Raw genomic sequence first — 22,684 nt, forward strand, 5'->3', positions numbered from 1 at the left:
TCACCTGTGCATTCTTCTCCGATGAGAATGTTTCGTTTTTTTTCTGTCTTGATGAAATGATTAGTAAAGAACAGTGGTGTGTATTGTTCTTGTCTATTCAATGTCAAGTTAATGCAGGTTGGAGTACATTCAGTACTCGGACAGTACTAGCACAGGCACGTTTTAAGTTCTATATCACAAAGGAAAACCACCAGTTGGTGCACTGCATGTGTTATATAATATATATACATACAAAATTTGAAATGACGTATTGTATATATACATACAAAGTTTGAAATAATGTAAGCAATATCTGTGGATAAAAGGCATTTTTCCATATGGTGATTGATTGTGGTTCTAAAAGCAGAATAACTATTTTGAATATTTCTGATTTTATAAAGAAAGTGTTATTAATATTCTTGAAGTGATATTGGTCTTCTCTGCTATGCTACAGTGAAGTTTCAAGAATGCTGAAAAAGTCCTGAGTTTGTAATAAATCTAGGGTCTTCCCAAGGATATATGTCCATTCGATGAAGGAAAGTAATAAACAATAATGAATATCTACACAAATAATTCCATCCCCTCCTCAGTGAATATCACGGTGTCCCTACCTCAGGGGTCGCACCTTAATTCCCTACCACCAGCCAAGGGTTACCCGAGTCTGTCGAATACTCCAGACATGGTTGTTAAATGTTTCTAAATCAACATACAGCAGTAGTTCACACTGACTTCGTGACAATTTTTCTTGAATGTAGAACACAAGGTCAAAATCTGGAGTCATTTACTTTGGTATTGAGAAATACATATATATGTTAACGTATATTGTAACATCGAGCCTCGGGATCAAGCTGCATTTGGAAGGGAATGTAAGTTTCAGATATTGATGATATTTTTCTTGAAAATTTGTCAAAATTTTGTGAAAGTAGCCATATATAAATTATGTTCTTGTACATGTTTGTAAGTTTGTATTTTGATACAGAACTCAACATTTTAAAAAAAACTTGCAAATATCACTCTTGGGACAGGACTTGGGTTTAGAGATGAGAAAATTGTATTAGATGTTTGTCCAAAAATTATAAGAATATAAATAAATGTAATTAAACATACAGTTGCATAATAAATTAACATATTGCAAAATAGAAATTTATTTGACTTGATAATTAAGTCTTAAATTAATGTAGGTTTTTAAAGATACCGTATGAAGTAATTAATCCAGGACCATGTGGTTGTTGTCAATTTCAACAATTTTTGTTTTTTTCGTCTGGAGTGTTTGTGACTGATGAATAATTCGGTGATCATTACGATTCATGTAAATTAATATGCAGGCATATATTTAATGACAAAAGTATATGTTGTTAGATCTCGGAATGTATGTAGCTGTAATATATTACAGAAATTATATGCAAAGATGCACAGATGATTATCATGTCACCTGATCTATGTTAGGAAAATATTCAGGTGTAATTTAAAATTTGTGATTTCATTAAAGAGATAAACACATCAACAAATTTTAATATAAAAGTGTCGCAACAAGGTAAATCTCATTGGTAGCTATTTTGATGAAGAAAAAACAAATCTGAGAAAAGGATTTTCATGCCATTCCTGTACAGGGAAGTTTCCGTCTGTTGAATTGTATAAAGTCTGCTGAGCTAGCTATAGGTTGTTTAACAATGTCTGACCCCTGATAAGTAGTTTTATCAATTTGCTCATTCTTAGTTAAAACTGTTAACAGCCTCCACTGGTGTGATGCCATGGTCTGCTGCACATTTACCACTGCAGGTCACACCTGTGTCTGGAAAAAGATAGTCGTACATCAATCCTAGCCACCCCCACCGATCTTAATCCTAGACCTGGCCTGCCCTACCAATCTTAATCCTACCCCTCCCCAACCAATATTAATCCTAGCCCTCCCCCACCGATCTTAATCCTAGCCCTCCCCGACCAATCTTAATCCTTCCCTTCCCCGACCGATCTTAATCATAGCCACCCCTACCAATCTTAATGCTAGCCCTCCTCACCACACCTGATCCTATAGCTAGGTAATCTTTGCCAATTTTAAGCCTAGGTTTCTGTCACCTTAGCTATTTCTTGCCAATCTTGATCCTGAAGCTCCACACCAACCCTTATCCCTAAGCTATCCACCACCCATTATCAAACGATAAGCCAGTGTTACTCCACCTGGTGTAACTGATAGAGTCTTAACACCTATAACTATAACCCTGGTCTAGTTTAGGGAGGTTGGGGGATCAGATGCATTCCTATTGCTGTGAGTGCACCTGTTTCGGTCTGCTGCAATCGCCGTCGGGTCAGCTTTCTCCTCTTACCTTCACTTCTGCCTTTCTTTTGTTACCTTTACTTTCACCTTTTAATTTTAACTCGGATCGTAATAAACCTGCACTGGATCACATGATCTCTCCACCAAAAGGATGTTAGTTTGCTAATCTTCTGCTTAGTGATGCCTGGTGTTGGTCTACCACATGTCACTGTGTAGGATGCCGGCTGCAAACAATTTGTGAAGTTTTATTTCTGAACCTGTAATTACGCCTGGCTGAGATGAACATGTATGCACATACCAACGCGTGGAGGAGAGAGTCGAGCCGACTGGGTATTAACAGTGGTTTTGTTTATTCCACCTGTTGTATTATATAATATGGGTCATGACAAACTTGCACTCCGATCTCCTCATTGAAAAAGTTAAGTTGCTAATCTACAGAGGAGCCTGATTTTGGTCTACCACATACCACTGTAGGAAGTTACATGTAGCTCCTATTCAATTCTACGTTTAATCTATGTTATTCAAGCCAAATACAAGGTGTATATCTTCTCGTTTACTCTTGCTACCTTCTCAAATTTTGGCCCCACCTAAATATGTTTAGTCACCATACAAGACCTGGAATAAGCCTGGGGATCCAACCCATCATCTAGACTCAAACAAGTGTGATAGACTTGTTGCAGACCAATGACATAGCATTTGTTGGCATTTCAACTCAATAAACTGCTATAAATATAAATGAGGTGGGCTTATTTCAAGTCATCTGTTGACAAAATATCAATGGTTGACCTATAAATAGCTGTGACCTTGGCATTGACCTTGTGACTCTGAACTCAACCAAGATTTTCTCTTACTTGACCTTAGCATGAACTTTGATGGAAGTCTGGTAGAAATTAAGTTGGTAGAGTGTTAACAATGAATTGCAATGGTACGAGACATTTCTATGGAAGGATGGGGTGTCATAATCTGAGGTATGTAAACAAATTAAATGAGGAACAATATGTTCACTTTTAACTGGCATTACATATTTAACTATGCTGACTTTCTTTAAGATATTTCTTAATGCTTGGTATGTTGGTCCATTTTGCATGAAGATAAAAATGTTCCCTTTGATCAATTTGGTATAAAGAACCTATATTTGGTACATGTTCACACAGGTGGGCGAGTGGGATAAGATAGATTTGGTATAAAGAACCTATATTTGGTAGATCTTCACTCAGGTGGGCGGGCGAGTGGGATAAGATAGATGTTGGAGGTTTAGAGGATTCCTATTAGTACAGCACTATAACCTGTAATTTCAAATCTTTATCCTTCCCCATTGGAATTTTGTCTAGATGTACTTGTTTGTATAGTTCATTTATCACTTCAGGTTTGCCACAGAAATGTTATAAACAACCCTATGTGTTGATAATTTGATAAAAAACATGGGAGAAGTTTTGTATAGATGGGAAGGTAAGGGAAGTGCATTCCTTTCAGTATTATAATTAATGCTAGTATATACTTCCTGTAACATATTTCAGTTTCTACAGCACAATCTTGCGGTAATGCTTATATTTAGATATTGCCACTAAAGTAGCTCAGTTGTTCATTCCTAAATATATGTTAACATGAGAATGTGCATCAAAACATTTAATAAAGCTTAAAAAATAATGTTACATACAACATAAGCCATACACTTTAAGTGACTCCTGCATGAAACTCCCTGCAAATAAGTTTGGAAAGTCATTAAACAGAAAGTCGGTTCGTAAAATTTGGTGAGTTTAAAATATTAGTGGTGTACATTGCTTGATAAGTTATAGAGACATACTACTGTGAGAGGAGTGTCGGTGATATGTCAGGGTGACACCGAGTCACGTACATACTCTATAACATAGGTTATATGTACACAGTCTGGTTGGTATGTGTTGACACAGACATCGCTAAGGAGCCCCACCCCTTCCTCAGGTCTGTTGAGTCTATGAGTCCTGTAAAATTATATAGAGTGCAGGGTAACCCATCCACAGCAAATATGTATATATACTGTGAACAGTCAAAACCTTGATTCAGCCTGTACGTAAAACAAACATGTAAAATCTGTGAAAACCTATTCAAAGCTATAGTAGTCATCCTGTAGTGTTGTCTTTTCACAGATTTTGCTGCATTTTGTCATATGTACAAACACCTGTTAACTCATTCACCCCTGAAATTTCTTAATGAACTATTCCAACCTTTGAATTGGATGAGTTCAAATGTGTCTTCAGGGGTGAATGAGTTAAGGAAGCAAATCCATCCTGAAGAGATGGCATACCAATCTGAAGGATTAATTTCCTATAAAATTATGATTTAATTACTTTCCTCAGTGTTTTATGAAACGGTCAATATTTACAAGTTGGTACAGTAATAATTTGGATTCCCAATGGTGTACTGTGTCAAAATGACATGAATACGTACCTGACATCTATTTCCTGTACAGGTGAACATTTTAACATCTGCACTTGCCACATACTGGTACGTTTTTTATACCTTTCATGTGCATACACTTGACTGGTCATCTGTCTGATGGAGGTGACTGGATACGTACTGTACTAGACATCGAAATGTCACAGATAAACAGTCACCTGGTTGTGTTACACACTTGTTACCTTAACTTCAATCCATACTTGACAACCGGAATAAAATTCGTAGAAATGCGTTTGCTACAATTTCCTTCTGAAAAAGAAGGATGAAAATAATGTAAATTATTGACAAAAGTTTGTGCCTTTTGGTTTGTTGTCACTAATTTGACTTGAAGAAAAACGATGAATATTGCCAGCCATAAACCTGTTATTGGAGATAGTCATTTTAAATTTAACAGAGCTAGAGTTCTCTATATGTTGTTTACAAGTTTTTTGTAGACCACATAAAACATCAAAACCCTAGTTTAAATAAATATTTTTGCCTTTTTTATGCTGCTCTTGGAAATGTGTTCTGTTACGTTCATGTTTGCGTCGGTGAATGTTTCAGTCTACTGCATGGCACATGTGCGTCACTACTTGCAGTGATGCAGTATATACCCCCTGTACATGTGTATAGCAGGCATTGCTCCTATATTTTGACCCCTGTGAGTTGTTATCCAGGTTGCCACTGACATGTCTCTCTGTTGATGTAGCAAATAGAACAATCTTTTCCTCGCCTCAATTGTTGTATATGTCATTTCCTAAATATACCAAGTACTGTATTAGAAGCCGTCAGCATAACTTCAGTAGACTCTACCATGCATTGATACAGATGAGTCCATTATGGTCTACAGTGGTGAAAGGGTTAATTAATGTAGTGTGTGTAGAACAAGCAGATTTCCTCCAAGAGATCATGTTAGATAGATAATTTGATTATCCTACTATAGGTTGTATTAAGGATGTATGCTATTTGTACCTTTCTGTTACATATCTTTTCAGAAGAGTTTCACACTGAAATATCTCCAGAAAATATAATTTTTCATTGTGATTTGGACATCGTTATCAGTTATTATTGATGCATATTTTACAAGATGCACAAAAATTGTTTCTTTTACAATAGACTTTCATGAACACTGCTGCAATATTTTTCTGAATTATTGGATATTGCATCCAAAACATGTTGAAAGTATCCTGACACAGGTTACAAATATAGCAAGTGAAAAAATGATACAAGATGGAATCTACATTTCTGATATAGTTTTATTAAATAAATGAAAGTTTATTAGATTGAAATGATATTTGTGCAGAATATTTTCTGAAATTTTCAGACTGTCTTGCCGTTGACGGATTTATAATTAGAATGTTACTTTAGCTTAACATTACTAGTTTAGGAAGCCCTCCATGATGATGGGGAGGTTGAATTGGGCAGTCACATGCAGCATTAACACATTGGAACAGTGTTGTTAAGTACAAAGTTTCTTTTCACTCGAGATCTTTTTATTTCAGAATCAATTTGTTTAAACAAATATACGTAGATGAAGACTGTATCACAATACAAATGTATATTTCCAACAACAATACACAGTATTTCATTTACCAGTATTTACTATATTCACACACCCAGAAATATATTTTGTGGAATTTGTTAGATATTTGTATTGTGATTATGGAGCAGTAACTGTGTTCCTGATCACAGCTGAAGAAAATGGGTAAGTTTATGATGTATTTTGTATGAGATGAGATCCCCTACGTATAACCATTGAATGGTACCAATATTTGCCCCATGGTCTGGTCCCACCTCTAGGGACTTATTATCAGATCATTAAATGGTAACGGTTAAGATCCCAACCCTGTGCGTAACTATACATAAATTTATACAGAGTTTGTCCAAAATTGCCATGAAACATTCTTTGAACCAAAAGGACTAAGCCTAACATGGGGAAATATTTGTAATACTTCTAAAAAGAATAGTTTGCTATGATTGCTCAAATATCTAGGTGAACAATACAGATCCTGTGGGTGACATTGAATTCATAGAGAAATAACAGAATTTTCTAAAGTTGACGTATGCATAACCTGCAGTTTCAGCGTCGTAGATTATCTTAAACTTATTTTGTTGTCATAGAAATTTTTGGGTTGAAAAACGGAAGGCAATGTTGCCGAGTAATAATATAAATGCTATTCCAACGCAAAGCTTCCAGAGAGATTGATGTAGAATTGATTCAGTTCCAGACTGTGTTGTATACCAGAGTGATACCGGGAACCACACACTCAGACTGGGGAGAAAGAGAAATTACTTGAGGAAAAAAAAAAGAAAATGTCTGGTTACAAAATAGTAAATCAATATGAGAAAATTCTAGCCTTCTTACATTGTGATGCATTTCCTATAGCTGGGGCATGGATCCTGTCGACCGAGGTTACCATACAAAACACCAGGTTGCTCGTAATGTGGAATACAGTATTTTATCATGCACCCTTTGTTAAGTTTATTTTGCGTAGTACTTTATGTAATATCACCCACTTGAAGTCAGAACCAGACAGACATGTCACAAGGTCATGGTATTGTCACATGACTTGGAAACTATACTTGACGATTGTCGGAGAAAACATCTTTAAAAGCGATTATCAGAGAACACATGTTTTACGTAAAATTCTAATAAATTCATGGTAACGTAATCAAATGATCTTGAACTTGTTTCCATTCCGTTTGAATTCATTGAAACTCATCCTGAAGATTTCTTTTTAGCTAAAATGCCAGAATATTACTAAAATAAAAAAATCCAGACTCATTAATATTTCATCAATTTTAAAGTGAAAATAAATTCAGTAGAAATGTAGAATTTGTTATGCCCCACCAGGAAGTGGTGCCAGGCAAATAGTGTTTTTCCTTCCGTGTATGCATTCCATACATAAATGCTTACATCTTACCAGTTACGTTTATGTGTGTAGGTCATTTATGGACTAAATGCTGCAGTACTTAGCACAAAATGTCGCATGCTTTTATGAATAAAACATGGTGCGGGATATATGTATATGTATTTTTAGCTTGACCTTTGACATTGATCTCTGTGACCTTGCTTTAGTTCTATGTTGGAGTGAGGCATCCATGTCTACAGGCACATTTCTAGTTAGAAATGACTGGTGAATGGAAGGGACTTTTGTAATAGATCTGCTGCAGTATCTTAGTTGGTCTGTATAATGTATACAATGTGTTGGAAATTAACTGACAGAATATTACTGAAATACTCGTTTATAATCTCGGGTTAACACTACAGAATGGAAAGTTAGAAAGTCAGGAAATCAAAAACAAAATGTGATACTGTCGTACGATATGTTTACGTAAATACTGGGTGTAACTTTTGCACATCAGTACTTTTTTGTTCAGATAATAAAAAAACGGAACAAAAAATATCTTCCTAAAAAGAATTGAATAAGAATGAAAAAAATTGTGATTGATGATGATGATACCAATTGTTTAGAACAGTAATGGGATGATTCAGTCGTTAGCAAAGAATTACAAGACTTGCGGGAAATTACAAACGAGAAAAAAACCATAATCAATAAAAAAAAGGATAAGTCCTGGTCACGATAATAATCAGAAAATGATCCAATTCTTCGTCTCGATCATAATCAGGAAGTGATCAGTCTTGGTCACGATAACTGAAAAAGACATTTTAAAAAATGACAGCAACAATGGGCTTGTTTGTGGCGATAAAATGAAATTCTTCAACCGATATATATTGAAATCGCAGGCCATTATATTTAATGACTTCTAAAGCAATTTAGTATAAAAAAAATAAAAAAAATTGTGTGACTTGGCTATTTAAAATGTAACTATCTAGATAAAATTATGTAGAGCGACTCATTTTGTGAAATATATGAACCAGAATCTTTTTTTTTATTTGAATATTTTAAGTAAGCTACTTGTATGGATTGACAACTTTGCATCAAGTGGTGTTTTATGTTCTGAAATTATAAGCAGACATCCAAGAAACCATCAGCTTTACGAAATGATTTCAAGAACGGAAAATGTCTGGTTGTATCAATCAATATGTAGGAGAGGCGAGCTGTCTAGTCAGTCAGCAGTATAGTCTTTGCTGCCAGTACTATAACCGATGTACACCATCCTGCGGGCGAGATAAGCATGAGCGCAGAGAGTTGATACCAGAAATTGTTTAAGGCTTGTTGTGCATGTGCAGCATTTAAAATTTATCTAATAATCATATGACTGTATTTGCCACATTAAGCACCCGTTTATCATTAACCCTTGATTCACCAATCAACTATTTGTGATTGAGATTTCCCTTTTCCCCATATTGGTAGTCTTTCTACATGGAATTTACTGTCTGTGTTCGAGGTTTTAGTAAAGGTCATTAAATATGTGAAACATTTACAAAGTATCTGATCAAAAACTCAACGTTTCTATTTGAATTTTCTCAAATACTTAGATATGCACTTTAAATATGTGTTTAACACCTCGACCGTCCACCTTCAATTTAATCTTGAGTCGTTATAAGTGGTAGTAATTAAGCCAGAGATATAATCCCGGTAGAGTGTAATATATACACCACAAGAGGGATAACTCTTACTGGTATATTTTCTCACTGTTATATAAAACCTTTTCTTGCAAGTCAGCAAGAAATTGTATAAATTGGACAGCTGCCATCCCACCTTGTCTGCAGTATAGAAAGCCATGCCTAGTCAACCCTGTGACCTCTGTTGACCCCTGTGGTTGACCGTTTGACCTGTCTGATGACCTGTACATACAGCCATCGTTACTAGCCTGTACTTAGTGTATTGAGCCTGTAGTACAGGGCTAATTAACCCAACTTGTATGTGGCCAGTCCCACTATGAGACACTAGCCGACCAGAGACACCAGACTAGGGATCGTACTACAATACAAGGCCGGAACCATGACATCACACTCCTACCATGCTGGTAGCTAGGGCCTAGACTTGTATACCACTCCACGACTATAATGTATTGGGATTATAATTTCTCTAGGCTAGACACTACTCAAGAGTAGTACTGCCGACATATGTATTCAAAAAAGAGAATTACATATTTGGTGTCCTATGGTTTATGAAGATTACATCACCAGGGATGGTCTGGTTACGACTTCATTCATAGAAATCATTGCTGTGTAAATTAATAACCAGGAAATTAGAATATTTGTTCTAAATTTATGAACGTGTAATTAGTGTTGTGTGATAAATGACTAATAGTTTCTATTCTGTGCCTGAATATTGTTTTTTTTGTATGGTGTATGCCAATCTGAGAATCGTCTGGAAATTATAATTTTGTGCTTGTAATATCAATACACGGACGATGTCTTTAACATATTTAGTGGATGATTATTTTGGAGATCTGATCTGTGAGGATTACAGTAATTGTGTGCTCTCAGGATGTATCACTGGGCTGGGACCGAGACGGGCTGGTAACAGGTAAGATACTGTCAGACATGAAGGTCAATATATATACTGCCAGTCTAGTATGAACATTATCTCTCCTTTCAGATGGAATTTCATGTATTTTCATTGTATAGTCTAGGTCACAAGACACTTGTAAAGGTTTCAGACATAAATCCTTGTATAGACCACAGAGGTTTTAAAACGTTTGTCTGTGTTATAGATCCCTACCAAGGGAGAAATTCTTAAAATGGATGTACTCTAAAGCAGAGGCAATGTGTATGTGATGCATACATAATGCTACTTATTGTAGCGGAGACGCCGGTGTAAACCTATACATGTTAGAATCGGCTGGTTATAATGAACTGAACAAGTGCTGTTGAAACGCTGTAATAGGGTTCATGTATTAATTAAATCCTTTCTTGTCCCCCCGTTCTTGTTAGGAACAATCAGATTCATCAATGTTTTAAGCAATGTCAATTCACCAAGGTCTTTCTCTATGTGTACAATTAGTTGCCAATCCCTTTTATTGAATGAAAATGACTGACTCACAAGTTTTGATTATAAATTATTAGAATTGATAGACTTAATATAAAAGATTATTCAAAAGATCACAAAAGTGTGGTGAATGTTTGATGTGGATAAAAAGGGTGGGAATACATGTATATCCCCTTTTGCCTCCCCCGTCATTTGAGATAAGGAAAAGGACATATCAAAGTTTAGGTTTTGGAGGACACCAAAAACATTTTGAACTCCCATATTTCAGCACCCAGATTGCAGAACTCTGCTAAAATTTGAGCCATGAAAAATATGTAATGGATTCATATATATATACCATTAAAACAATCAATGTGAAGCTTGGATAGGATCAGTTGTTTCATTATGTGGGTAAAAGTAATACATGTAATTCATCTAATGAGTGGAAAACTATCTACCATCCATCATCTACCATTAGAACAGCTGGGACAGGTTTGGATGCAGACGGTGTAACAAAGATGATTGTGGTGGTTTTGTAAGTGTCTGCTACTTGAGAGCCGGAGACCTACATCAGTGAAGTAATTGTGTGATGTAATCACGCCCTATCACAGAGCCACCTAACGACAGGTAGCTGTGTGCACGCCATTGAACTGTTGATGCACTTATATTACCAACCTTGAGTATGTGTGTCTGCTGTAAATGTGAAATCCAACCTTGTCAATATGTGTGTCTGCGGTAAATGTGAAATAACTTTTTTTAGTTTCCCTGTATACAGTTTAACATATTAATGTAAAATGTGAAAACTTTGTTCTTCACTCCTTTATTTGCCATAGTGACTATGGGAACCAGATCTATGAAATTCTAGTGACTGATATTTGGATTCTTCCTCATTCATTAAGCAAGAACACAATTCTTGTAAGATTCTTTTTTTGTTCTGTTCAATTGCATGAAGATAATAAAAAAAAACTCCAAATGTATGATAACTGGGGAAGTGTTTTGAGCAGGTGTTTTAACGTGACGGAGTGTAGTTGATGCCTTCACGATTCCCATATCATTGCCGAAAAATGTCACTCCACATTGGAAACAGCCACGACTGACAAATGATTTCTGAAAAGAAAAACATACTTTGGAGACCTTCATGAAAATATAAAAAATACTATATAAAAATCAACAGCAGTGTTCTGAAGTGAAAAATGCAACAGGGCCAGACAAAGATTTGAACCCTGACCTTGAAGCATTTTACTGTGACCCTGTCCAGCCGAGCTACCTGGCCGAACGACAGTATCGTGGACCAGTGCCACTACATGTTGGGTCCAAAATGAATCGAAGAAGAGTTAACTGCATATATGAAAAACTGTGGTGCTTTCCTGGTAGTGTTTTGCCTGCACTTGGACATGAATTCTTAATCAATAAATAGGAGCCATACTAAAAGTACCTGTCTGCTGTCGTTCATCAATCATGTACTTGAGACGACAACGATTGTACGGCAACTTTACCTCAAGAAAACAAAGTGAACTTTCGGGATTTGTAGAAAATAATTGGCCTCAAATTATTGCATCAAATTATTCCAAGTTGTTTAACACTAATGGCAACAATGTGCATGTACAGTGAACTATCGTTACCTAGCCATGATACTATATGATAAGTAGAGAAAAATATACTTCTTACCTTGAAAAACAAAAGGCACAGGTTAACCTCTTTCAAGTCAGGTTTGTTCAGAAGAGTATCTTGAAAGGAACAGGATTTAAGCATTTTTTTTCTTAATTATTTTCACATAAATGTTATGATAATTTTTGTGGAAAAGAATCTTTTCTTGGGGAATATTTACCGTATACTTGTATTTGAACACATGTATAGTTTACGGTGCACTGAATATTTTGGGTCTTGCCCCTTCGACATCAAACAACATATGGCATACATCATCGTTGCTTTGAGGTGCAGCATGCTGTCGGAAGTGCACTGCACCACATTTAAAATCCAACTCATAAAAATCATTGATCATTAATATTGCTACAAGAATATCGGGAGTGCTAAGGAGAGGTAAGGTTTACTTTAGTGATATACATCTGTAATTGATATTTCAGTTTACAATGGAAAGTTAGTTTTAGTCATAGCACTTCATCTAACGCAAAGAGCATTGGTTTAGTGGCTGCACTAATAAAGCATTGGTTTAGTGGCTGCAACACTAATAAAGCATTGGTTTAGTGGTTGCAGCACTAATAAAACATGGTTTAGTGGCTGCACTAATAAAGCATTGGTTTAGTGGCTGCAGCACTAATAAAGCATTGGTTTTGTGGCTGCAGCACTAATTTAGCATTAGTTTAGTGGCTGCACTAATTTAGCATTGGTTTAGTGGCTGCAGCACTAATAAAACATTGGTTTAGTGGCTGCACTAATAAAGCATTGGTTTAGTGGCTGCAGCACTAATAAAGCATTTATGATAATAAATGGATAGTCATTATAGTATATATTGTTGATTACATATAACATAGTGTAAAAAATGAATATTTGCACCCTTAATTAAATAAATATTTGGACTTTAAAGATTACACATGTGTACGATTATAGACGTACCGAAAGAATTTTAGCGTTATGTAGGCATAAATCCTAAAATCAATAGTGGCCAGACAAAACATCAGCAGAAAATGGCTCGCCTTTTATCTTGTGTGTATGATCACTGGCATTATAGAAATGTCACCTGCTGAAACAGTATGGTCTTTATTTACAGGGTTTACTAGTGATGTCGGCAACAGAGGCATCAGTACTGTGGTGAATTATAGAACAGTCTTACTTAGGACAGTGTTCTCAAAGCTAGGGTTTGTGACGTCAAAAATAATCAGCTTCATGACTTGTCACAGTCATTGATGTTATTAACAGTCATAATTCGGCTTCATATGCAAATGAAAATTTTGCGGATGGCATATATCGATTGTACAGTCACAAATTATTTGATAGACCAATCAAAAGCTGTGTTATCTTAAATTATAATGAAATTAGAATCAGTCTGCTGGGTAACACAGAACTTCGTTGAACTCTTTGCAATGATGTTGGATCTGAGCCACTCCCCATATTTTTTAAATTATAATATTGTACACTGTAGTACAATGATCAGTATATCATACAATGTAGTACAATGATCAGTTTATCATACAATGTAGTACAATGATCAGTATATCATACAATGTAGTACAATGATCAGTATATCATACAATGTAGTACAATGATCAGTATATCATACAATGTAGTACAATGATCAGTATATCATACAATGTAGTACAATGATCAGTATATCATACAATGTAGTACAATGATCAGTATATCATACAATGTAGTACAATGATCAGTATATCATACAATGTAGTACAATGATCAGTATATCATACAATGTAGTACAATGATCAGTATATCATACAATGTAGTACAATGATCAGTATATCATACAATGTAGTACAATGATCAGTATATCATACAATGTAGTACAATGATCAGTATATCATACAATGTAGTACAATGATCAGTATATCATACAATGTAGTACAATGATCAGTATATCATACAATGTAGTACAATGATCAGTATATCATACAATGTAGTACAATGATCAGTATATCATACAATGTAGTACAATGATCAGTATATCATACAATGTAGTACAATGATCAGTATATCATACAATGTAGTACAATGATCAGTATATCATACAATGTAGTACAATGATCAGTATATCATACAATGTAGTACAATGATCAGTATATCATACAATGTAGTACAATGATCAGTATATCATACAATGTAGTACAATGATCAGTATATCATACAATGTAGTACAATGATCAGTATATCATACAATGTAGTACAATGATCAGTATATCATACAATGTAGTACAATGATCAGTATATCATACAATGTAGTACAATGATCAGTATATCATACAATGTAGTACAATGATCAGTATATCATACAATGTAGTACAATGATCAGTATATCATACAATGTAGTACAATGATCAGTATATCATACAATGTAGTACAATGATCAGTATATCATACAATGTAGTACAATGATCAGTATATCATACAATGTAGTACAATGATCAGTATATCATACAATGTAGTACAATGATCAGTATATCATACAATGTAGTACAATGATCAGTATATCATACAATGTAGTACAATGATCAGTATATCATACAATGTAGTACAATGATCAGTATATCATACAATGTAGTACAATGCTCAGTATATCATACAATGTAGTACAATGCTCAGTATATCATACAATGTAGTACAATGATCAGTATATCATACAATGTAGTACAATGTTCAGTATATCATACAATGTAGTACAATGATCAGTATTGTATAGACAGTGTTGTTGTAAATCACATGCTTCAGCAATGCAGACATGATTCCCATTCCACGATGTGAAAAACCAATGGATAGAGTGGTTAAAACACATTGTTTTGGCAGTGAAGGGCTGTACTACCTGTTATCTGAGACATTGCTGCCACGCCCAGCCCTCAACATCTGCATGCTTTTTCATCATCACTAGCAGAACATCTAAAGAAGTTGAAGTACCGCAATGTCACTGCATAGGATATTTTGCCATTGTATCAATTGTATGTTGAGTCTATTTATAAATAATTTGTCCCAAAAAAATATATCTGCATTATTTATACTCTTAAAAATAAATTCACAGATGAAATAAAATTTCTATAGACTTTATCGTTTGTCAATGTAATGGCCTGTGACATAAAAAAAAGACAACAAACTTCACGGAGAGAACCAAATTCATGCCTCAAGCTCTTTGGGTGACTGTACAAGCCCCAGAGGCCTCTTACCAGCTGGCCATGTGCAAGATAACACCCTAGACAGTAGGTACACCTTGTTTTTGTACCAATATGTTATCACATGACATCATGTCGATACACATCCTGTTGTTTGTAATGTTCAGTGTGGTTATACAGCCCAAAGCAACAGTCCCCTGACCTGTACTGCATCAACCTTCATAAGCTGATTAAGATACATATAGGATACACGAAGGAAGATTTGGATGGTGACTAACAACACAAGGTCCATTCTATGACGATGGTTGTGTTGCAATATCATGCATCCATCTAAGATCCCAGCCAGTTTATAATGATTAATAAAAGAAACAGAACAAGGCTTACCGCACTTGATGAACTCTACAATACATTTTGTGTGTGATATGTTAAATCTAACCTTGCAGGGTTTTGTTTTATTTTATGATATAGAGATGTAATGGTCTTGGGGTCCTTTTGATATTGTAGATTGCTGGTCTATGGTTGAGAATGGAAGTTTTCGTCTCTGTTGTAGTAATGAAAACTAACACGTCAATTTAGGTTGTGTTTTTCTATTGTTATGCCCCCGCCATAAAATTGGGGGGGGGGGGGGGCATATAGTTTTGCCCATGTCTGTCCCGTCCTGTCCCATCCATGAGCGGGGGCATTTATGTCTTATAGACATTTTCTAGTTTATTATATTAGTGCCTGGTCGTTGACAAACTTGCTTCTTTACCAAATGTTGATATTGACATTTTGCACTCTGGTCAAAGGTCAACTATTAGAAGGTGACCTTTTTTATGTCATATACTTGGCCTTGTAATGAAGCCTGTAAAAGGTCCATATTGATATGCTTTTAAATGAGGGGGCACCTCAGAGCAAATCGGCCCCAACCTCCTCCCTGTATTTATATGGCAATAAGCCCATGTCTTAATTGTCATAAGCTAGAGTTCCCATGCTTATTGCAGCTCAGTAGAAATGCCAGCAAATGCTATTTCATTGTCCTTTAATAAGCCCACCAACTACAATGAGTGAGAGCTTATGTGTTGGCCTGCAGGGCATAATATTTGCATTAGTGAGATTTTGTTATGTAGAGATAACTACAGTGCTATTTATGTGGCAGTATAATTTTTTCCAATTGTACATTAAGGTGAATTGCTAAAGTCTACACACTCAACATTTCTATTCATATCTAATAATTCAGCACATCAAAGCTAGACATATATCCTACTCTGTAGTATGTGTAATGGAAAATTCTACTGCCTGGAAATAACGATATACTATTATCTTCATTGGAATGATAGATATCTGCTCCATTTCCTACTTGTTCTGTGGCATTCAAATTAACAGAAGTCCTCAGATTTAATGTTAGGATATTTACGGTAACAGTAGAGACAGCCCCGACCTTGACCACATTACACAGCTATGCCTGTGATGGTGTATTTATGGCTATTCAGGCCAAAAATGTGGGCTATTTCTGTAAGTGTTACACAGCACCACACAGACCCAGAAAATAGGCATCATTGTATCACAACAGCATTGTGTATACTTATCAAAACTGTCTGTAAAAATGTCTATATTGTATTGAAATCAGATGTTTATCTTGATGGCTAACTGTGTATTGTAGTAGTTAGCTGCAGTGTTTCATTAATGACTTATTGCAGTCTTCTTGGAACACTGCTCTCCCCATGGCGTTTTCAACGTAAAGCAATGTTTATTACTGATACAGAATCTTCACAGTACAATACAGACCCCATCCATTCAGCCTGTGTTTCTTTCTTTCAACACAGCACCATATAGAGATGAGATTATCCCAATACAAAATCATGTATAAGTGATTCAACACAGCACCATATAATGATAAGATAAGATTCTCCCAATACAACACCATGTATATAGCGATTAATATTTCTATAATATATAAAGCACCATGTAAATTATGATTGAGATTTCTATCTCGACACAGCACCATATAGTGATAGGATTCTCCCAATACAACACCATGTATATATATGTAGTGATTAAGATTCATATCTCAACACAGCACCATAAAATGACAAAGATTTATCTTGACACAGCATGATATGATATAGTAATATAATGATTTCTATCTCAACACAGCACATAACACAGATCTCATCCTCTCTTAATTGTCACACCCTTCCATAGAAATTCTTCGTGCAATACAGCACCAGGATGTGATACAAACATTTCCTGCTTCACTGACAAACAGTCGAGCAGCAATTTACAGAATTTCACTCTGACCCTTGTCTGGTACATGATAATAAAGTGGATGTATTATTTATCAAGGAAACAAACTGCTATTATGTTAATTATAACTTAGAGTTGTTGACCTTTTATGGTATTGGTTCATTATCCACTAGGAGGTTTGAAAGGCTGGAAAATGCAAGAGTTTACGAGACTTGGATCTGTAGGGTAGACTAGGGAATACAAGAGTTTATGGAAACTCGATCATCAGGTTGTTGACCTCAATAATACAATATAGTTATATGGCTAATTAATAGGGAGGAAAGTACACTGGAGGATAATTGTATATTGAACAGTATCATGGCTGATATCTATCACCATTACTTAGGACTGAATTGAAAGTCTATGTGATCAAGCTTAAGAAAACAAAGGCAAAATTTCGACAAAAAGAAATCCTATATAGCCATTTGCTTGTGTCCAAATCTTTTTGTTGTATGTCTTGTAAAATAATTTTTTGTGTTGCACAAAATGACGTATTGATAACTAAATTGTATATGGAGTTGGTTGAAGTTGATCAAGATAAAGTATAGGAAATGAAAAACTAGCAAAATTGTGTACTGTTTTAAGTTTTCACTGTTCCATAAAAACAACTTGAGACTTGGCTTGAATACTGAATGAATCATGCTATGTAGCCCACATATTTACCTGAACAATTTCACTGGTCGTAAAAAATTGAAATTTTTAACCATGGTTGTGTGTTGTTATCTGGTGAAGAAAGTGTTGTATGCTTTGCTGGCAAACGCTGAAAGAGACTGAAGGAATGCCCACGTCACCTGCATATTTGAGGATTAGTGGAATGTCTTAGTGGACTTGGCACGCCAGCTGGCTTACTCTAGACATTCATAACATTATATTGGTACATTATCTTCATATCTGGTGAAATCATAGGGGTTGGGGCTTTTGTACATTGTCTAGCATTACAAGTGCCAGGGTATACCAGCACATGGGCATTGTCTTTAGTCACACGGGCTGGATCACACAACAACATTAGTCACAAGGTCTGGTCACACAACAACATTAGTTACAAGGGCTGGATCACACAACAACATTAGTCACAAGTGTTGGATCACACAACAACATTAGTCCATGGACTGGGTCACACAACAACATTGGTCACACAACAACATTAGTCACAAGTGTTGGATCCCACAACAACATTAGTCCATGGACTGCGTCACACAACAACATTAGTCACAATGACTGGGACACACAACAACATTGGTCACACACCGACATTAGTCACAATGACTGAATCGCACAACAACATTAGTCACAAGGGTTGGGTCACACAACAACATTAGTCACACAACGACATTAGTCACAAGGAATGGGTCACACAACAACATTGGTCAAACAACGACATTAGTCACAATGACTGAATCGCACAACAACATTAGTCACAAGGGTGTGGGTCACACAACATTAGTCACAAGGGCTGGGTCACACAACAACATTGGTCACACAACGACATTAGTCACAATGACTGAATCACACAACAACATTAGTCACAAGGGCGGGTCACACAACAACATTAGTCACAAGGACTGGGTCACACAACAACATTAGTCACAAGGGCTGGGGCACACAACAACATTAGTCACAAGGACGGGGGCACACAACATTATTCACAAGGGCTGGGTCACACAACAACATTAGTCACAAGGGCTGGGTCACACAACAACATTAGTCACAAGGGTGTGGGTCACACAACATTAGTCACAAGGGCTGGGTCACACAACACCATTATCATTGTCACAAGGCTGGGTCACACAGCGACTTTATCATTGTCTAGTCACAAGGCTGCATGGGTCACAAAAACAGCATGTACATTGTCTACAGTCACAAGGCTGGGTCACACAACATGTAAATGTTTACAGTCACAAGGCTGGGTCACACAACATGTAAATGTTTACAGTCACAAGGCTGAGTCACAAAACATGTAAATGTCTACAGTCACAAGGCTGGATTACACAATGACATAATTATTGTCTTTAGTCACAAGGCTGGGTTGCACATTGACGTGTACATTGTCTACAGTCACAAGGCTGGGTTACATATTGCTGTGCATTGTCTATAGTCACAAGGCTGGATTACACAATGACAGAATCATTGTCTACAGTCACAAGGGTTGAGTAATCATATGTACATGGTTGCATTGCAACATATTCATTGTGTAATTGTGATGTCACAAAATTGTTCAAGCAAGTTTTTTAGTCGGTCGTTAATCTTATTTTTTCTATATTTACTTCCTTCACATGGACATTTAATCCTTTTTATTATATATATATATACATGTAGTGACCACGACTTTGCCACCTCTAGTCAAGGGCTGGTTACAAACAAACAAACATTTAATCACTGTGTCTAGACAAGGCTCGAGGTAATTATGTTATTAACTGTCTGGGTATGTTGCGCGAGATTTTTTGACATATTTACGGTAATACTATTTGTTCAGATATTTATGGTAATTCTTGTTTAGAAGTAGGATATCTAATTATGGATTTACTAAAGTGTATGGTACATTACTGTGCTTGTTTAAATAATGATTGTGTATCTTTTAGTGATGCAACTTAGGACATGTACTTTATACTTTTCCTGATAACCCAGCTTGACGGCTATTCAAGGAAATAACAACTTAAGTTTCTGGAAGTAGTTTACATAAACATGACAGTTCTGTAGAAGTTTTAACACTACTGTTCTGAATCAGAAAAGAAGTTGTTACTCTTGATATATTTTGTTTGATCCTGAAGTTTAAGGTGAATAATGGAGTCAGATTATAATGTTTCCTTAGAAATATACCCACCTGACATAGTATCGTGTACTGCTGTTCAGCTAATTATATGCCATATAATAAAAAAAAATGAAAAAACTTCATATAGTTATTCTGAAAACATCTATATTTTTATATATTTTTTGTAGAAAATAAAGAGCAATACAAGAATGATGTTTTCTTCCAATTCTTTCCTTATGTTTACAGGGAAATGCCACGTTACACCTGTATCCTCATTTTGAACCACTGCGACAGATCGAAGGTATGTTGTTAAACACCTTATTATACCAGGCTACCAGTGATAAGCCTATCTGGGCCAGTTTGTGTTGAAGCCATCCCAAAATCTTGTTGAAGCATAGGAATGTAAAAGGATTGCTTGGATATATTTGATTTTCAATCACATTGATTATATAACATAGGACCTCAGATTTAAAGCTAATATCCAGTGCAAAACCTGAAAACCAAAAGGCAGAATTAGCATTTATTTACCAATTTTAGGTATAAAAACCCATCCCAATTTGTAGTAAAATCCTGAGGTGTATTTGTAATTGAAGCAATATATTTGTATGTCTACAAAAACTAAGTATATTTATTGTCATGACAAGTGTATTTCTGCAAGTTTAATTGAATGCCATATATTAGACAGTATCGTTGAGTTTTTTGTGTTGTTTATAACATTTCAAATTTGATGAGCACCTGATGCCTGTATCAACTTCTGTAAAGTTTCTGTTTTGTGGGGTTTTGTGTTTTCACAGCTTTGGAAGTTACAATTTCTTTCTGCAAAAAAATATCAATAACATCAATCCTGTCAATCCAGTAATATAATGTTGTATGTCGTTCAAAGGCAACAAGACCTGAAATTTGCCAAAAATACATCCTGATGATGAGCTGTTTCCCCAAATAGCAATTTGAGACCATGCAAAAACTATAATAACTTGTACAGTACTACTGTAGTTAAGGGCCTCCTGAATTTTGTCCCATATTGTCTGAGGTTTCCATCATCCCACCTTGTCACAGGTGTGGGAGAACATGCATTAAACAGTGTTTGGTGTACAAAAAACTTGTTTCCTGGAGTCGTAAAGAGAATGCATATATACATTCAAGCTGAAGACAGAAAACAAATGGGCACTCGATCCTGCTCACTTTGTTAAAAAATAATTTGAACAGATAGGCTAAAATAATGTACATTATGTTTGTACATTCATGCGCCTGTAGCTGTTACTGTTGATAAGTTTAGCTGTGTATATTTGAAGAAGAAGAAAGAAACGTAAATTCATACCAGGAAGAAGGAAAATCTGCAAAAATATTGACCGTGTCATAGGCCTAACTGCTGTCAGCTGTACATTACATAACTATATAGGAATTCTTATAAGTTTTCGCTTTAACTGCTTTTATATATTTACTCAATATATGCTTGAAAGACAACGTTCTGTTTTGTTGTCATTCTTTTACCTGTGTAACAAGTATAGATTTATTTGGCCTGTGGGTTTGTGCAGAAAAGAAGTTATTTCATAACCCTAATGGAACATGCAATCGCAGGATCAAACATAACATTAACACATGGAATGTGCTGTATTTACATGTTGGTGAGAGATTCGTGAACAAATCACTGCTTATAAAGATATAAATGAATTTATATGATGTTATTGAAACTTTCATGATGTTAGATAAAAACAGGTTGATTGCCTTCAAACATCTTGCCATATTTATATCTGGGTGGTCGATGATTTGATGGAAATGTTTCAATATAAGTCTACATGATTGAGATAAAAAAATAAACATGTGATGACATCATCAGTTTTTGTGATGCAAAGTGATGTAAGTATGTGATGACATCATCAGTTTTTGTGATGGAGAAGGAAGATGGCGGCTGTGTTGGCAGCTCATCATTGGGTAGCCTTGGAAATGATACACAAGCTGCCTGATGAAGAGCTGTCCTGCCCTGTTGCTCATTCAACTGAATTCACAAGCTCAAGGACATTCCAGCTAAAATTCACTACCATGGATCAGCAACATCTTATAAAATGTATAAGGTGTATTCCTGTCAGATCTAGTTCAATGCAAGTTTAGCTGAAGATAGTGAATCAGAAACATACTCTTTTAATTTTTATACGCCCGTCGAAGACGGGGACGTATTATGTTATCACGTGAGCGGGCGGGCACGCGGGCGAACGATGTCCGCGCGATATCTCGAGTAATTATTAACGGATTAACTTCAAACTTCACAACAAGGTTAATTACCATGAAACCTCGGACAAGTTCGATAACCGCCATTATCCGACCATAATTT

The 22,684-nt window shown here is 35.7% G+C and overlaps 1 protein-coding gene across 4 annotated transcripts in view; it reads left to right on the forward strand.

Annotated features, from left to right (window-relative positions):
- LOC110463820 overlaps window positions 1-22,684 on the forward strand; it is a 70,993-nt gene that overhangs the window by 30,176 nt on the left and 18,133 nt on the right. For all 4 annotated transcript variants that reach the window (XM_021518700.1, XM_021518702.1, XM_021518701.1 and 1 more), the window contains exon 5: window positions 20,602-20,656. In XM_021518700.1, the coding sequence (XP_021374375.1) occupies window positions 20,602-20,656 (55 nt within the window). The remainder of the gene's footprint in view (window positions 1-20,601; window positions 20,657-22,684) is intronic.

The sequence above is a fragment of the Mizuhopecten yessoensis genome, unplaced genomic scaffold, assembly GCF_002113885.1.
Source record: "Mizuhopecten yessoensis strain PY_sf001 unplaced genomic scaffold, ASM211388v2 scaffold10933, whole genome shotgun sequence".
NCBI classification, from domain to species: domain Eukaryota; kingdom Metazoa; phylum Mollusca; class Bivalvia; order Pectinida; family Pectinidae; genus Mizuhopecten; species Mizuhopecten yessoensis.